Source organism: Archocentrus centrarchus, chromosome 2 (genome assembly GCF_007364275.1).
Source record: "Archocentrus centrarchus isolate MPI-CPG fArcCen1 chromosome 2, fArcCen1, whole genome shotgun sequence".
NCBI lineage: Eukaryota > Metazoa > Chordata > Actinopteri > Cichliformes > Cichlidae > Archocentrus > Archocentrus centrarchus.
Window position 1 is genome coordinate 8365201 of NC_044347.1, and position 17089 is coordinate 8382289.

Here is a 17089-nt window from a genome sequence, read left to right on the forward strand (position 1 = left end):
TCCTGATCGTGAACTTGCCCTCAAACGTCTCTCTGTGTGTTAAAACTCTTCTTAAAGTTTAGTTTCACCGTCCTGAAACTCGTGTTTCTGATAACCGATGCTGATCGTCTCCATGTGAAGGTAATGAAGCAGTGTGTCATCTTTTCCTCACTAACAGCAGCAATTTAACAGCTTTAATAGGAAGAACGCTTCATGGACCTGTGAACAGACTGTCTCTTCCTCTTTTGTATTATTAATGTGACTTTCTTTAAGATAACATGAATGTGATTCTTGGGAGTTTTCCCAACACTGACAGCCAGGCAGGAGGAGTTTGACTCTCCTATAGACTGAAGCTTCCAGGCAGAAAGCAGAACAACATCAGGAAGCAACAAGAACAAGATGGCAGCTTCAAATCCTCTAAGTGGGGACTGGGAACAGGTGAGGGCGCTGTGGGAGTCAGGTGACTGAAAGCAGGTGGAGCGTCTGAGGACACCTGGTGGCTGGATGGAGTGAAGAGGTGAAAGCAGCACAGGGCTGAGACAGGAGCAGAGCCGAGGTGGTTCTAGACTGACCTGCAGCAGACCACAGACCTCCTGTGAGTCTGAGGGTGACTTCATGCTGGAGAAGGATGAAGGACTCTGACCTGAACCAGTTCCTCCAACACCTTCACCCACTTTCTACCTGCTCTGTTCCCTCTTTTACACCAACATGATCAGGTCACTTCCTCCAACTTAATGTCAGCTGTAAAAGTTCCACGTCTAAATCTACAATCAGGGGAAATCAGAGTGAATCAGGCTCTGCTGTTAGGTTGAAATCTGATAAGTTAACTCCACAGTGACAGGTGCAGATGAGGAATGCCAACATCCCAACATGTTTATCATTCATCAAACTGATACAATCAGTTCAGCGTTGTTGTGAGACACAAAAAAAGCTCCCAGGTGTTTTTCTGTGAGGCAGATATTTCTCAGTGGCACTGATACAACATTCCTCTCAAAGCTGGTGTGAGATGTTGGAGGTCCAACTGTTGAACCAGTTGGACCTGCAGAGTCTTGTAGTCAGTGCACAAGCATGCTGTCTACTGTCATCATCACCCTGTTCCTCTGCTGCAGCTTGCTGTCTGTTTTTCTTCCTTTCTTTTTGTTCACACCCATCATTTTCCAAGGTTCAAAAAAGATGAACCAAAATAACTTCATTTTATGGTTATTTTTGTTTTGTGTTAAAGCTTTATCTCTGATAATGAGAAAATATGGGATTTGTCAGGTGGGCGATAATCAAGGAACTGGATTGAGAGAAAGTCAAAGTTGTGTGAAATATCTGTGTGCCTGGATCATATCCTGATCAAATGAACACATCTATGGACAACAGATGTGTTCTCAGACTGCTGGCTTACTTGTGGTTCCTAGGATATTTAAGAGTAGAATGGGAGGCAGAGCCTTCAGCTTTCAGGCCCCTCTTCTGTGGAACCAGCTCCCAGCTTGGATTCAGGAGACAGACACCCTCTCTATTTTTAAGATTAGGCTTAAAACTTTCCTTTATGATGAAGGGCTGGATCAGGTGACCCTTAACCCTCACTTAGTTATGCTGCTATAGGCCTAGGCTGCTGGGGGGTTCACATGATGCACTGTTTCTTTTCATTCACCTTATTTACTTTGTTTATACTCCACTCTGCATTTAATCATTAATTGTTATTAATCTCTGGCTCTCTTCCACAGCATGTCTTTCTCTCCCCTCAGCCCAACTGGTCACAGCAGATGACCCCCCCTCCCTGAGCCTGGTTCTGCTGGAGGTTTCTTCCTGTTAAAAGGAAGTTTTTCCTTCCCACTGTCACCAAGTGCTGCTCATAGGGGGTCATTTTTGACTGTTGGGTTTTCTCTGTATTATTGTAGGGTCTTTACCTGAAATACAAAGCACGTTCAGGTGACTGTTTGTTGTGATTTGGCGCTATATAAATAAAACTGAGTTGAATTGGATAGTGATCTCCCCAAAAACATGCATTACATGGAGTTCCCCACGCTGCATTCATGTAGGCTGTAAATTCAGAGTCTGGATACATTAAAGATGGTGTTGGTTTTGGCTCTAGTTCTGGGCTCTCCACAACTCTGTACCAAATATGAATCCAGTAGGTTTGAACAAGTTGTGATTTTTTTTTTTTTTAACCTTTTTTCTTTTTGTCCTCTTGTGTTTGTAAGTGGATGATTACAACTCCTGAAAGGTTTGCTGGTTATCTCCTCATCTGCTGCCAGCATGGACCGGTTTATCCACTCGTTTGTCCCGTCGTCAGCTTCAGTTGCAGTAGGTCAGCCTCTGCTCTGCTCTTTGTTTTAACCTTGTGTACATACTGGCCCTGCTCATCTGCTCTCCTAGAAATCTGTTGGAGCGTGCACTGGTTTTCTTTAGAGACGTCGTAAATGCAGAGATTGTGTCAAAGTCAGGCCTGTCTGTGAGGGGTGACAGGTAAACAGGTTGTTTGTGAAGGAAGACACCTGAAACACTTTAATTTAAAAAAGTAAGACATTTAATATATTAAAGAACCAGAAGAATCACCTGCATGTGGGGACTCAGAGGATGAGACAGGCCTCTGTCTCTGCACTCTCTCTCCCTCTGAGCCAGTGTTCCTCTCTAACCATAACATCTTTATACTTCCTCTTATCTAAACATAAACAATCTCTGGGCACTACAAGTTGACCATTCAGTCTTGTTCAAGCTGGTTTTTCATGGCCCAGATTCCTCTCGTCAGCTGTGGAGTCATAAAGCACATCTTCTTCCAGATGTTTTAATTTGTCATAGAGAAATCTTGTCCAGATTAATGACAGAACATGGTGACATTGGTGATGTTTTAATTGTACGTTCTGTAGCTGAACCTCAAGATAAGATGCACTGAGACTGAGAAGTTAGTCCTACTACTTTCTGTCTGTTGCTCTCTGTCTAATGGATTATTTATTGTTTATTACTTGGTTGATCCACTGTTTATTAATTTACTTACTGGAGTTTACCGTTTAACATTTGTCCTTTATTCACTGAGTAAAAAATAATCCCTAACAGGGGTTAAAGCACCTGGAAGGAGTCACAGTGAAGAGGGAAAATGTGAGAAATAAACCCAGAATGATATTATAAAAGAGAGAGATCAGAGTGTTACTGAGACTGAAAGTGTTGAAGGAACGAGTCACAATTCAAAGCTTGATGTCTGAGGCTTCATCTGCAGTTTGGATTCTTAGTCATTTATTTGAGTTTTGGTTCCTGTCTTAATGTTAATGATGATTATCATCAGCAGCACTCGTCATTTTAGCCTCTCTGTTTTGTTTCTGTGCTAATGCCTCGGTCCTCCTGTGTTTCCTTGTCTCTGACAGCTTATTTTGTTTTGGCCACATTGTCCGCTCTCTGTAGTCCCATGAATTTCCTGATTATTTTCACCTACTGTTAATTCTTTCCTTGTGTGTTTTGCCATCACTTTGTTACATGTAGCAGTTGTGTGTCGGCTAAATGTGGAGAGAATCATGACTTTATACGAGGTCAGCCTGAAGAAATTAGGTGCTGTAAAAATGGTGAAAACTATGAGCCTTCCTTCAGAGAGTGGCTGTGGATGAGGAGGCAACCAATCAGATTATAGGAACACATTCATTCCTCATATTTATGATGCGATCTGTGAAAAAGTAGCCAGCGTACACTTCGTCTCCATTCCTCAGGAATCATCTCACTGTTCTCACTCTCTCTGTTCTTAATCACTCTAACCTGCTGCACATCCTTTCCAGCTCGATCTCTCTGCCGGGCCAATCAAGTCCTTTTCTTCTTCTTTAGTGTCTCATACAAACCACTATAAACCTTTTGCTTTGCCTTTGCCACCCCTCTCCTCCCTGTACACCTGTCTACATTCTTCATCTCTCAGTCTGTCCCACCTTTTCTTTGCTGACCTCTTCCTCTGATACGTTCCTGCAGCAGGAAGTCTCTTTGTCCTCTTTCTTCTGTTCAGAGGAAACAGCAAACACCTTCTTGGCAGTTTCCCTCATAACTTTAAAGAGATCATCTCAACACACACTTCTGAAAACTAGACTGCAGCAGTGATGAAGACTTGAATGTGTTCAGCCTTCATCAGCAGTGATCACACAGACAGCTGCAGCTTCTTCACCTTCTCATATTGTGACTCATTTAATGGCTAACATGTTACAGACTTACAGGGAGATCACAGAAGCTCAATGATTTGGGGATTAATATTACAAGTACTAAACAGTAGTAGTAGCAGTAGTATTACAGATGTCAGCAGTCAGTTCAGTGGTTTGGTCTCTCCATTCTGCCTGACTGACTCACTGTGCTATTAACTGTATTCAGTTATTACAGACACACACTGCTGTCTGCTTTAGTGGCTTCAGTCAAACACTGAGCATACAGACTGTCAGCTCGCCCTCCTTCTGTTGTGTAAGAAAAAGGTTTCATGTCTTCACACGTCAGCACATAAACTTTACTCTGAGACTCAGTCTGACCAGTCAGACGGCATATTTTTAATTTGAAGAGACACTGTGTCCTGCACGCACACACTGATGAAAATCTTTATCTGATCTTATTCATGAGGACATGTCGTTGTTATTCAGAGCTCAGAGGAGGCTTTGAGACGTTGAGCTGTGACTGCTTCCTGAACATGTTGGTTTGAGGGAAATCAAAGAGCAGATTTAATGTAAAGAATGAAGAACAATGTTAATGTGTCTCTGAGTGCGTGAAATTTAGAAGAAACTCAAAGGAGAGTTTGAAAGAGAAGAAATGGGAGAAGGAGAAATGAGGAAACTTCACTTTTCACATTAAAGTCTGATATTCAGGAACTTAAAGGATGTTAAATGAACTAGACTGCTGCTCCTGCTGAGCCCCTCCCACCTGTGCGGAGTCCCGCCTCCTTCCTAGAAGCAGCTCACCTGTGTCAGTGTTTAGTGTCAGGTGTAGAGTGGAGCTCTTCTTCTTCTGCTCTGTTTGCAGAAGTTGTAAGTTTGCTTTGTTTCTTCCTTTAAAAATTTGTCTTTATAAACTTTACTGCCTGTTTCTGCTCTGTAATCTTTAAAATTTCAGGATGAACTTTGGATTAAGGATGTTAACAAATGCTGAAATAATTCCTAAAAGAGAAAACAAAACATTTAAAACTGAGCACATTTTAAATAAACAAAGTTAAACAAACCAAACAGATGCTGTGTGTGTATTTTAGGAGCTATTTGAAACCATTAATCAATTAAATCACATTTTAAATGTCGCCGTGTAACAATTGGAGCTTTCGTTATACTGCAGCAGCTGTTTGTGAGATATTTCCACCAGTGCTGGTGGAAACAAATTTGTTCTGAGACTATTAATAAATAAGTCTCTAGTTTTTTTAATTTTTAACTAAGATTCAAATTTGTTTCATAGTAATTTTTGGTTGCGCAGAATGCACGAAGCAGGTTAGAGCAAATACATTTTCTACATTCTTCTATCAGTGCAAAGGTTGGAGTTTACAGAAGGAATTCCCTTTAAGAAGTTTCCTTTGTTTTCTCTCTGAATGGAGCACACTGTTGCCATGTCCTGTTCTAATCCTGATCGCCATCTCATGGACCTTCTGGGAATTTTCAGTCTAAGGTTCAGAGCTGCTTTCACAAAAGGTCAGGGTCTCTGAGAAATGGCTTTAAATGCAAAGTGACACAATTTAAATAATCTCTGCCCCTTCTTATGTGCTCAGCTGTGTTAGAGAAATATCACTAAGACTTAAGGTCTTTACACACTGGACTGTGGGTTTGATGTTTCTCCTTATTGTTCACAATAAAGAGACCCTAAGACCTCCGGGTCGCTGCTCATGTGGCTGACCGGCCGGCTCACAGAGCAATTTCTTCATGTTTTTAGTGTTTTTAAGTTTTATATGGACATCTGCGGACTTTCCTGGATATTATTTCAGCTGTATACTTTCCTCTCATGGAATACCATCTCCATCAATGGATCAGATCTCTCAGTTGACCTACGGATTGTTTTACTCCAGAGACGTCCTGCTGCAGCTTGGGACAAACAATCAGCTTGCCATAAACACAGACTCGTTTCCCGAGGAATTGCGCCGCAGGAACTCATCCCATCATGACAAATCCACTCATCGTAAATGGAAAGGAACCAGAAGGGCTAAGAAAAAGGCGGATTAAGAGCTAGACTAAAGTGTGAGACATGTAAACAACGGTCGCTTCCCTCCTGTTGTTTTAGCCAATGTGCGCTCACTCCGTAATAACATAGATGAGCTACAAGCTAAATCCATCATCTGCATGAATATAGGACTTCCTCTATTCTCGCTTTCACGGAAACTTGGCTGAATAAGAGGGATTGTAACAGGATACTGCACATAGATGGCTTTGCCCCCCCTGTGAGGCTAGACAGGGACGGAGAGCTATCTGGAAAACAACATGGCGGCGGTGTCTGCATGTATGTAAACACACGCTGGTGCTCGACAATTATGGTGAGGGAAAAACTGTGCACCACAGACATCGAACTTTTGGCCGTCTCTCTCCGACCTACTATCTCCCCAGGAAATTCCCCCAGCTATTTTTTATTCTGGTATACATTCACCCTAAAGCTAATGCTGCCACTGCAACAGAACACATTATAATTCTCTGAATAATCTGGAACGTGTCTCCCCGATGCACCAAAATTCATCTTGGGTGATTTTAATCATTGCTCCCCTGGGAAAGTCCTTAAAGGCTTTCAGCAGTACATCACATGCACTACACGCTAGATAAATGCTTTGGGTCAGTCCCGGATGCATATAGGTCTGTCGCTCTCCCCCCCCTTGGTTCTGCTGACCATAACACCATTCTACTTGTTCCAGCATACATTCCAATCGTAAAAAGAGTTAAGAAAGTTGTGCGTAACATCAAGCAGTGGACCAAAGACAGTATCCTGGCTCTCCAGGGATGTTTTGAATCCACAAATTGGAACAACCTCCTAACCCCTTCCTACAGCATCAATGAACAAATTGACACGATATCTTCATACATCTATATCTGTAGACGGCATCATTCCTTCCAAAACTGTTACAATTTTCCCTAACAATAAGCCCTGGATCACCAAGGAGCTCAAGGAAATCCTCAACAGCTGCACAGTCCCACAGCTATGGAAACACTCAACAGTTATTCCTATTCCTAAGAAAAACACAGCCAAGGTACTCAATGATTTTAGACCTGTGGCTCTCACCGCCCTTGTGATGAAAGCTATGGAGAGGATTGTTAAACGCCACATCATTGGAGTTATCAACTCACAGATGGATCCTCTCCAGTTTGCGTATCGCATGAATAGAGGTGTTGATGATGCCAAGATATTCATCATGGACACAATTCATAAGCATTTGGAACGCCCAAATACTTCAGCCAGACTCCTGTTTGCAGATTTTTCTTCAGCTTTTAACACCCTTCAGCCTCACATCTTGGCCCACAAACTCGCTTCACACTTTCACCTGGAGGATCAGCTCATTCTGTGGTTACTGGACTTTCTAACCCATAGATCACAGAGAGTGCTGGTCAATAAGACCTATTCTGACCTACAATACACATCTACTGGCTCCCCTCAGGTTGTCGGCTTCGTTGTCTGGCATGCAAGACACAGAGGAGAAGGGCAACCTTTGTACCCAGAGCCGTCCAGCTCCTCAACTTATAGTTCCCCCATTCTAATATTATCCCCACATAAGACGGACTGTTGTGGACTTTACTCCTTCATACTATATGCACACACACATACACACACATACACATACACATTCACATACTCATACACATACACATATATACATTCATATTGCATTAACTCTCATTGCAGTTGCACCCACCTTGTATATTTCCAATGCTCAGTTCATTATCTCTTTGTACTGGGTATATCTCTAACACTCCATCATTGATATCTTATATCTTATTGGACCATTAACTTGCACTGATTACTACTTGGTTGTGATATACAGATGTGACATATTTATTATAGTATCGGTCATTTATATTTTACTCTTAATCAGACCTTATATTTATTATGAAATTGCTGCTCTGTGTGCCCTCAATTGCCCTTTGGGGATGAATAAAGTTTTCTGAATCTGAATCTGAATACTGAACTGGAAATTTTCATCTGCTGAAAATTTAACTATTGTTTTTTTATTTAAGAAAATCAGTTCAGGGGATGATTGGCAGATTATTGTTTAGAAGACACTCTGGTTGGCTGTCCACATTAATCCAGAGCTTCCAGAGATGGAACGTTACTGGATCAAATGTGCTTCTTATTAACAGCAAATCACTGTGTGTGCAGTTCTCTGCAAACTAGCAAGAAGAATTGGTGTGACGCTTTGAACACTGATCATCCTCTCTGAATCATGGATCAGCTGAAATGTTAATGGACTGAAGCTTCCAGTCACAGTGAATCAGTGTGTGTCAGTGAATGCATCGTGTTTGCTGCGCTGCAGCTTCATGGCTCCATCTAGTGGACTCATAGTAGAAGTAGAGCAGCTGCTGGCAGCTTCCTCTGCCTCACTGCAGTCTGACTGCATTCAGCTGCACACATGATGAAAGGAGGATTTCAGTTGATGTGACCATGAATGATGTGTGTTTCCTCTGCAGGTGAAGGTAGAAAGTGTGTGTGAGCTGATGTGAATTCAGCAGCATGGATCAGTGTGAGGACAGAGAGGAGGGAGTCCCTCCCTCTAAAACCACTCTGTGTGGGGAACATGAGAGCCAGACCAAAGCTCAGAGGTGAGATGACCATCTCTAACTGTCCATGACTCTTCTCCATGTCACAGCTCAGCACTCACATCACTGCTGCATCATTATTCACAGGAACCAACGAGGAACTAAACGTAAACCTGAACCTGAACCTGAACCTGAACCTGAACCTGAACCTGAACCCAGGTGTGTGTCCTTACAGAGGGAACAGTCTTTAAATGGCCTCATTAATTTTGAAGGACAACAACCTGCAGACAGGTGAGCTGTTAGTAACATTTGCTTTTTCAGAGGTGATTTACCTGCTTGATGTTGTTGTATATGACCTGCAGTACAAACACTATCATAAGATCCCACACACCTATTTCTGTATTATTTCTTCTTGCAGCTGTTTTTCTGATTCCTAGTGCACTTATTATTTATTAATGCAAACTATTTATGCACAATGTCAGTCTTACTGTTACTCCTCTTTACTTACATTTATTTATTTTGTTTTTATCATTAATGGATATGTTTAGTTTTGCACTTGGTGAATGTGTTACTTCTGCTCTCACTTTGTTGTTTATTATAGATTGTACTATTTTTATGCTGCTGTGACATAATTTCTCTTACAGGATCAATAAAATGTCTGTCTGAAAATCCACTTCAGTTAACAGGTAGAATATTAGAGGAGTTGATTCTCCAATTATGTAAAATAAAAAGTCTGATCATTCATGCAGACATCACCCCTCAGTCAGATGATCTGGTCTCTGCTTCCATTTCAATGTCGATGACACAGGATTTTATCTCAGTGCCAAACCCTGCACCCAGCTCCTCCCTCAATCTCTTCTGAGCTGTTTGCATGAAATCAAAACCTGGATGTCTTTTAATCTAATCAAACTCAACAGTGACAAAACAGAGTTCTTGGTTGTGACCCCCAAAGCCCTTCTCTGGTAGTTTGCAGATCTATTCACTGACATAGATGGTTTCCTCATCTCACTTTCACCAGATGTTCACAACCTCCACACTTTCATTCCAGACTCACTCAAAATGGCCTTTTCCCACCTAATGAACATCTCTAGACTTCTGCCTTTATTTAGTAGCTGTGTCCAAATTCAGGGGCTGCAGCCTTCAAAGGACCCATGAAGACTGCAAAGGCTGGAAGTGAGCGACTGTATATCTGCGTCACCTGCCCTCACCTCATCATAGCACATGTCGCCCAGCAACAACCGGCAGAGCAAAGCAGAGCTGTGGAAATGAAGCTGTTATAATGGAGCTGAACTTTATTTAATGGCAGCTTTAATTCCAAATAAGCTGTTAAAACAAGTATAACATATTTCAACATCAAGGAATACAGATGAGGAAAAGATTAATTTCCAAATATACTGACAGCTCTGTAGTAAGACATTAAAGTTAAATAAACCTAGTTTTCACACTTAACTTTAATCTCAGCCAACCCAGTTTGCTCAGGAACAAATGAAACACTGAAACAAACCAAACATCAGCTGTTAGAGCTCATCTGAGTGAGTTATATCTGTGTTTTCCACTCAATGGCAAAAGCCAGCGAGTGTTTCAAAAGGATGTGCCGGGAGTCGGGCGTTCTCTCCGGATATAGCGAGCCTTGATCACCTGGTCAGCTCACAGCTGGCAAGGCAAGCTGGCAGAGCAGTAATAACACACATTTCCAAAAACGCCGGAGCACTTTTGCAATTAAGGAATATCTTGATAAAATGAGCAGATATTTGAGGTTTACACATTTACATTCTCACCAGAAAACATCTTAAACGTTTATTTTGTCACAGAAACAGTCATATTTCAAACTGCTCTTTTACGCCATTGCTGCGTTTGAGTTTTGACTCGCAATGAATGATGGGATATTGTAGACCACGAAGAATACGCCGGACCTGTCCTACAAATCTGGGGAAAAGAAGGATGCAATTGCTGACCATATTTGGAGGAGTCTTTGAATTTGGACAGCCTTCGTTGCCTCACTGTGACATAATTGGGCTACAAATGTGGATACAGCCCCTGAATTTGGACACAGCTACTGATTCTGTAGCAGAGACCCTTATCATGCCTTTGTCACCACCCTGGACTACTGTAATGGGGTCTTGTTGGGGATCTCCAGCATAGCCCTGGGCATGCTCCAGTGTGTCCAGAACTCAACTGCCAGGCTTCTAACGTACACTAAGCTCTGGCAGCATATCACCCTAACCCTTATTAATCTCCACTGGCTCCTCAGCCATGGGTCAGCTCTTTGTCCCTCACACTAACCTCCATATCTTTGGGGCCAGACCCTTTACTGTGGTAGCCCCCACTCTCTAAAACTCTTTCCCTTCTGAGATTTGCAATGCCCCATCACTGAACTCTTTCGTGAAACTTTTGAAAATTCACCTGTTCAAAAAGGCCTTTAATCTCTAGTTTACTTATTTACTTACTTGTCTATTTTTTTTGTTGTTGTTTATTTTCACTCTTTGTCCAGCGTCACTGGGTTTTTTGATAGGCATTAAGTTATTAGTATTGCTTTTTCCTCATATTGATTGAACCTCAAGTTAAACCTTAAACACCTGTGTGCTGCTGAAACCACAGACAGTATCAAATATGGATGTAGCTGGTTTGGAAGCTGTGAGATGACTGTTTTCATTGTCGCCATCATGATGTTTAAAAATCAGATGTGACAGGTGACTGAAACTGCATGATCATTGGCTGATGACCTATGAAAATCAAATCCTTCATTCTGAAACAAAGGATGTATGTAATGTAATGATTTTGTTCTGATGTTCATTGGGATTTCTGGTAAAATGTATTTTTATTTCATGAATATTAAAATAGTGCATGAAGAAAGCACATCTTATTTGTCCTGTTGTAATGTTTCATGTAAAAAAATATTTCAACCCATTTTCAATGGGGTTGAAATAGAATTGATAAAGAAAAGAGTGGGCGGGTTTGATGAACTTCTGTAGGCCCACCACCCGCAGGAGGCGCCATAGGGGTCGGGTGCAGTGTGTGTTGGGCAGTGGCCAAGGGTGGATACTCTGGCAGACTGATCCCCGGCTATCAAGTCTGGCTATTGGGACATGGAATGTCACCTCTCTAATGGGGAAGGAGCCTGAGGTAGGGCATGAGGCTGAGAGATACCGGCTAGGTATAGTTGGGCTCATCTCAACACATGGCCTGGGGTCTGGAACCAGTCTCCTGGAGAGCGGCTGGAGTCTTTTCCAGTCTGGAGTTACCCTCAATGAGAGGAGGCAAGCTGGGTTGGGTATTCTCATATTCCCCCTGGCTTGCTGCCTGTACATCGGAGTTTTCACCGGTAGACGAGAGGGTTGCTTCCCTGCGCCTTCAGGTTGGGGAAACGGGTCTGGACTGTTGTTTACGCTTGTGTGCCAAATGACAGTTCAGAGTACCCACCCTTTTAGGAGTTGCTGGGTGGGGTCCTTGAGGGTGCTCCATCCGGTGACTCCATTGTCCTGCTGAGAGTCTTCAACACTTATGTGGGCAATGACAGTGAGACCTGGAAGGGTGTGAGTGGGAGGAAAGGCCTGCCGGATCTGAACCCATATGGTGTCTTGTTATTGGACCTCTGTGCAAACCACAGTTTGTCCATAATGAACACCATGTTCGAACATAAGGATGTCCATAAGTGCACGTGGCTCCAGGACACCCTAGGTTGCAGGTTGATGATCGATTTTGTAGTCATATCACCAGATCTGCAGCCATATGTTCTAGACACTCGGGTGCCGAGAGGAGCTGAGCTGTCAACTGACCTCCACCTGGTGGTGAGTTGGATCAGGTAGCGGGAGAAGATGCTGGACAGACCCAGCACACCTAAACGTGTTGTGAGGGTGTCCTGGGAATGCCTTGCAGAAGCCCCAGTCCGCGAGATCTTCAACGCTCACCTCTGGCAGAACTTCGACAGCAATCTGAGGGAGGCTGAGGACACTGAGTCTGAATGGACCATGTGGACCACGATATTTAAAGCACTTTTGCAAAGCTTCATTTACTTCTTTATTTATTTTCATGGGCATTGCATCCACCTTTAATACTGACTAGGACAACACAGCTGTTCATCAAACTGTTTTGATTATAATCAACATGAGAGTGGTCCAAATTCTGAAATATGAGCCAAACGTCGTTTCCAAAAATCCCAGAGCAGAGACCAGCTACTACCAGCCACTCTTGACATTTTTGACAAGATTTTGACATGTTAGAAAAAAAGTTTTAGATCACTCTATAACACCCTAGCCCCTCTAAATTGGCATCAAAATTTAATGATTTCCTAACCCCAAAATCTAATTTCATCCATTCATTTCCTTCTGCTTATCAAATTCAAGGTTGAGCCTATCCAAGTTTTCATGATGCAAGAGGCAAGGACATGTTGCCAATCTGCCAAAGGGCTTTTTATGGATTGCACATAAAAAAAAATCAAAAATAATGTTGTCTGTTCTCAACAATACTCACTCGTATACTTTATTTTTTTATGACTCTAACCTAAATCTTAAAAACTGTTTTAAAAGCAAATTCTTTATTTATCAGTACATGGCTCTCATGTATTGCTGTAATAAATGCATGTATGTCATGTATTTATTTATTTTGGGCATCAGTGTGGTTCACAAGGTTAAGCAGCTGACCCATAGGCTGTAAGACTATTACAGGGGCCTGAGTATGAATCTGCCTCAGGCTGTTTACTGTGAGTCATCTCTCTGCTTTCTCTCCAGCTTTCCTGCCTGCCCAGCCTTATTAAAGGCTACAACCCACAAAGATACTTGAAATTTTCAAATTGAATTTACAAAATTATTGATGCCACCATTGTCCTCACCTGCAGTTATGTCCTCATTGGATTACATGCTGCTTCATGAGAGTTTGTTTTATGAATTTACAGAAAGACTTGCCCGTAAAATTGTCTGCACCCCCATGACTCACATGAACCCTCAAAGAGTTTACAAAAACAACATTTCTTCATGTGGCTTCAGTTATAAAGTCGCTATGATGTCACTGACTGTCATAAATCCATTTATTCCAAGTTTGGATGGCTGATTAATGAATATTCAATCTGGATTTCTTCATTATTTGAAAATGTTTTTTCTGATTTAGTGAATTCACAGTAAACGTCTGTCAAGAGAAAGTTGGATAAACAAAACTCCCCTGGAAACAAATCTTTTGAAGATGGTAAAACATGTTTTCAATTGAAGAAAAATGTTGTTGGATATTAGTAAGTGTTTAGAGAAAAAAGTGACTCATACTGTTACAGTCGTAGATAGAATTTTAAATTGTGGAAAGATTTCTGACAACTGAAAGGCAACAAAACACTGCAAGCACTCAAATTTAAAACAAAGCACTGAGCTGTTGATTGTATGTGGCTAAATATGAGTCACGGTAAAAATGTCACCTATCAGATCTTTACCCTGTGCTTAAGCTAATTCTTGATGATTCCTTCACAGAGTGGATCAGGAGAGCTCAGAGGTTCCCAGTGGTCAGTCTGCCCAGGAGCATCAAACACAGCTGAACTCCATTATTATGGTTTGTACATGTACAACAACTACTGTTACATCCATTCAGTGATCTCCATGCTGCACTTTGTAGACCAGTGGATTGTAACTGTAGTCATATTACTGTTGTTTGGATCTGTTGTTTGAGTATGATTGGATCATTCATATAATCTCTTCCAGCTGCTGGAGGAAAATATCATAACTTTTGTGAAGAATGAGCTGAAGAAAATCCAGAAGGTTCTAAATCCAGAATTTCAGTATCAGAAAGAGGATGAGGAGTTGGTGCCAGTTGAGGAAGAAGTAAACAGAAAGGAAAACAGAGAAGCATTTGTGAAGATCACACTGCACTTTCTGAGGAAAATGAAGCAGGAGGAGCTGGCTGACCGTCTGCACAGCAGTAAGAATTTATCTAACAATTTAAAATACTGACAGAACAGCAGGAAATTTCAGTATTTACATTTATTTATCTATTTCTGAAAGTAGGACATGCTAAGTTCATATTTTTAAAAATATATGTTTTGTGTTCTTTGAGAATTTCCCATCACCTGCCAGCATAAACTTAAATCTAATCAGAAGAAGAAGTTCCAGTGTGTGTTTGAGGGGATCGCTAAAGCAGGAAACCCAACCCTTCTGAATCAGATCTACACAGAGCTCTACATCACAGAGGGAGGGACTGCAGAGGTCAATGATGAACATGAGGTCAGACAGATTGAAACAGCATCCAGGAAACCAGACAGACCAGAAACAACAATCAGACAAGAAGACATCTTCAAAGGCTCACCTGGAAGAGATGAACCAATCAGAACAGTGCTGACAAAGGGAGTGGCTGGCATTGGGAAAACAGTCTTAACACAGAAGTTCACTCTGGACTGGGCTGAAGACAAAGCCAACCAGGACATCCAGTTCATGTTTCCATTCACTTTCAGAGAGCTGAATGTGCTGAAAGAGAAAAAGTTCAGCTTGGTGGAACTTGTTCATCACTTCTTTACTGAAACCAAAGAAGCAGGAATCTGCAGCTTTGAAGACTTCCAGGTTGTGTTCATCTTTGATGGTCTGGATGAGTGTCGACTTCCTCTGGACTTCCACAACACTGAGATCCTGACTGATGTTACAGAGTCCACCTCAGTGGATGTACTGCTGACAAACCTCATCAGGGGGAACCTGCTTCCCTCTGCTCGCCTCTGGATAACCACACGACCTGCAGCAGCCAATCAGATCCCTTCTGACTGTGTTGACATGGTGACAGAGGTCAGAGGGTTCACTGACCCACAGAAGGAGGAGTACTTCAGGAAGAGATTCAGAGATAAGGAGCTGGTTTCCAAAATCATCTCCCACATCAACACATCACGAAGCCTCCACATCATGTGCCACATCCCAGTCTTCTGCTGGATCACTGCTACAGTTCTGGAGGATATGCTGAAAACCAGAGAGAGAGGAGAGCTGCCCAAAACCCTGACTGAGATGTACATCCACTTCCTGGTGGTTCAGGCCAAAGTGAAGACGGTTAAGTATGATGGAGGAACGGAGACAGATTCACACTGGAGTCCAGAGAGCAGGAAGATGATTGAGTCTCTGGGAAAACTGGCTTTTGATCAGCTGCAGAAAGGAAACCTGATCTTCTATGAATCAGACCTGACAGAGTGTGGCATTGATATCAGAGCAGCCTCAGTGTACTCAGGAGTGTTTACACAGATCTTTATAGAGGAGAGAGGGCTGTACCAGGACAAGGTGTTCTGCTTCATCCATCTGAGTGTTCAGGAGTTTCTGGCTGCTCTTCATGTCCATCTGACCTTCATCAACTCTGGAGTCAATCTGCTGGAACAACAACAAACAGCCTCCCAGACAGAGGAACACCTCTACCAGAGTGCTGTGAACAAGGCCTTACAGAGTCCAAATGGACACCTGGACTTGTTCCTTCGCTTCCTCCTGGGGCTTTCACTGCGGACCAATCAGAGTCTCCTACGAGGTCTTCTGACACAAACAGGAAGTGGCTCACAGACCAACCAGGAAACAGTCCAGTACATCAAGGTGAAGCTCAGTGAGAATCTGTCTGCAGAGAAAAGCATCAACCTGTTCCACTGTCTGAATGAACTGAATGATCGTTCTCTAGTGGAGGAGATCCAACAGTCCCTGAGTTCAGGAAGTCTCTCCACAGATAAACTGTCTCCTGCTCAGTGGTCAGCTCTGGTCTTCATTTTACTGTCATCAGAAGAAGATCTGCATGTGTTTGACCTGAAGAAATACTCTGGTTCAGAGCAGGCTCTGCTGAAGATGCTGCCAGTGGTTAAAGCCTCTAAAAAAGCTCTGTAAGTTATCAGACAGTTTTATGCTTTGAAGGCACTGCTGTTTCTTTTTTTTTTTTTAACACAAAAGAAAATCAAATAACATTATTGTTGTATTTTTCTTATCAGGTTGAATAGCTGCAACCTCTCAGAGAGAAGTTGTCAAGCTCTGTCCTCACTTCTCAGCTCTGAGTCCACTAGTCTCAGACAGTTGGACCTGAGTAACAATGAGCTGAAGGATTCAGGAGTGATAGTGTTGTCTTGTGCCCTGAGAAGTCCACACTGTAAATTGGACACACTGAGGTCTGGACTTTTAAAATGACCTTTAATATCTTCTTTCCAAAAATAGTATTTTCTACTTTTTGATAATTTCTCCATATGATGATTGAAAGGTTTCCACGTATTTATCATATTTTTTTGTAAAAAAAAAAAAAAACTCCACGCTGTTCCACACATTTAAATTTTACACCAGTTTTAGCCCCAAAGGATAATATCATCACCCTCCTAAAATAATGGCCCAAGCATAGTGTTACTGAAAGTTAATTTATTTACATAAATCATCATGTTTTCAAAATATGGTTCAGTTTTTTGCATTTTTTGAACTACCTGAAAACATTACTAAATAAAAACTCTAATATGATGTTATAATGTAATCAAACTGTTCATAAGAGGGAAAGTGTGATTT

At 42.0% G+C, this 17089-nt stretch overlaps 1 protein-coding gene across 1 annotated transcript in view; it reads left to right on the top strand.

Annotated features, from left to right (window-relative positions):
- Positions 1-8598: 8598 nt before the first annotated feature.
- The window catches only part of LOC115796135 (NACHT, LRR and PYD domains-containing protein 12-like), a 118367-nt gene continuing 109876 nt past the window's right edge, over positions 8599-17089 (top strand). The window contains exons 1-6 of the mRNA XM_030752403.1: positions 8599-8687; positions 8772-8915; positions 14075-14153; positions 14303-14519; positions 14655-16428; positions 16534-16707. Coding sequence (XP_030608263.1) covers positions 8599-8687; positions 8772-8915; positions 14075-14153; positions 14303-14519; positions 14655-16428; positions 16534-16707 — 2477 coding nt within the window. The remainder of the gene's footprint in view (positions 8688-8771; positions 8916-14074; positions 14154-14302; positions 14520-14654; positions 16429-16533; positions 16708-17089) is intronic.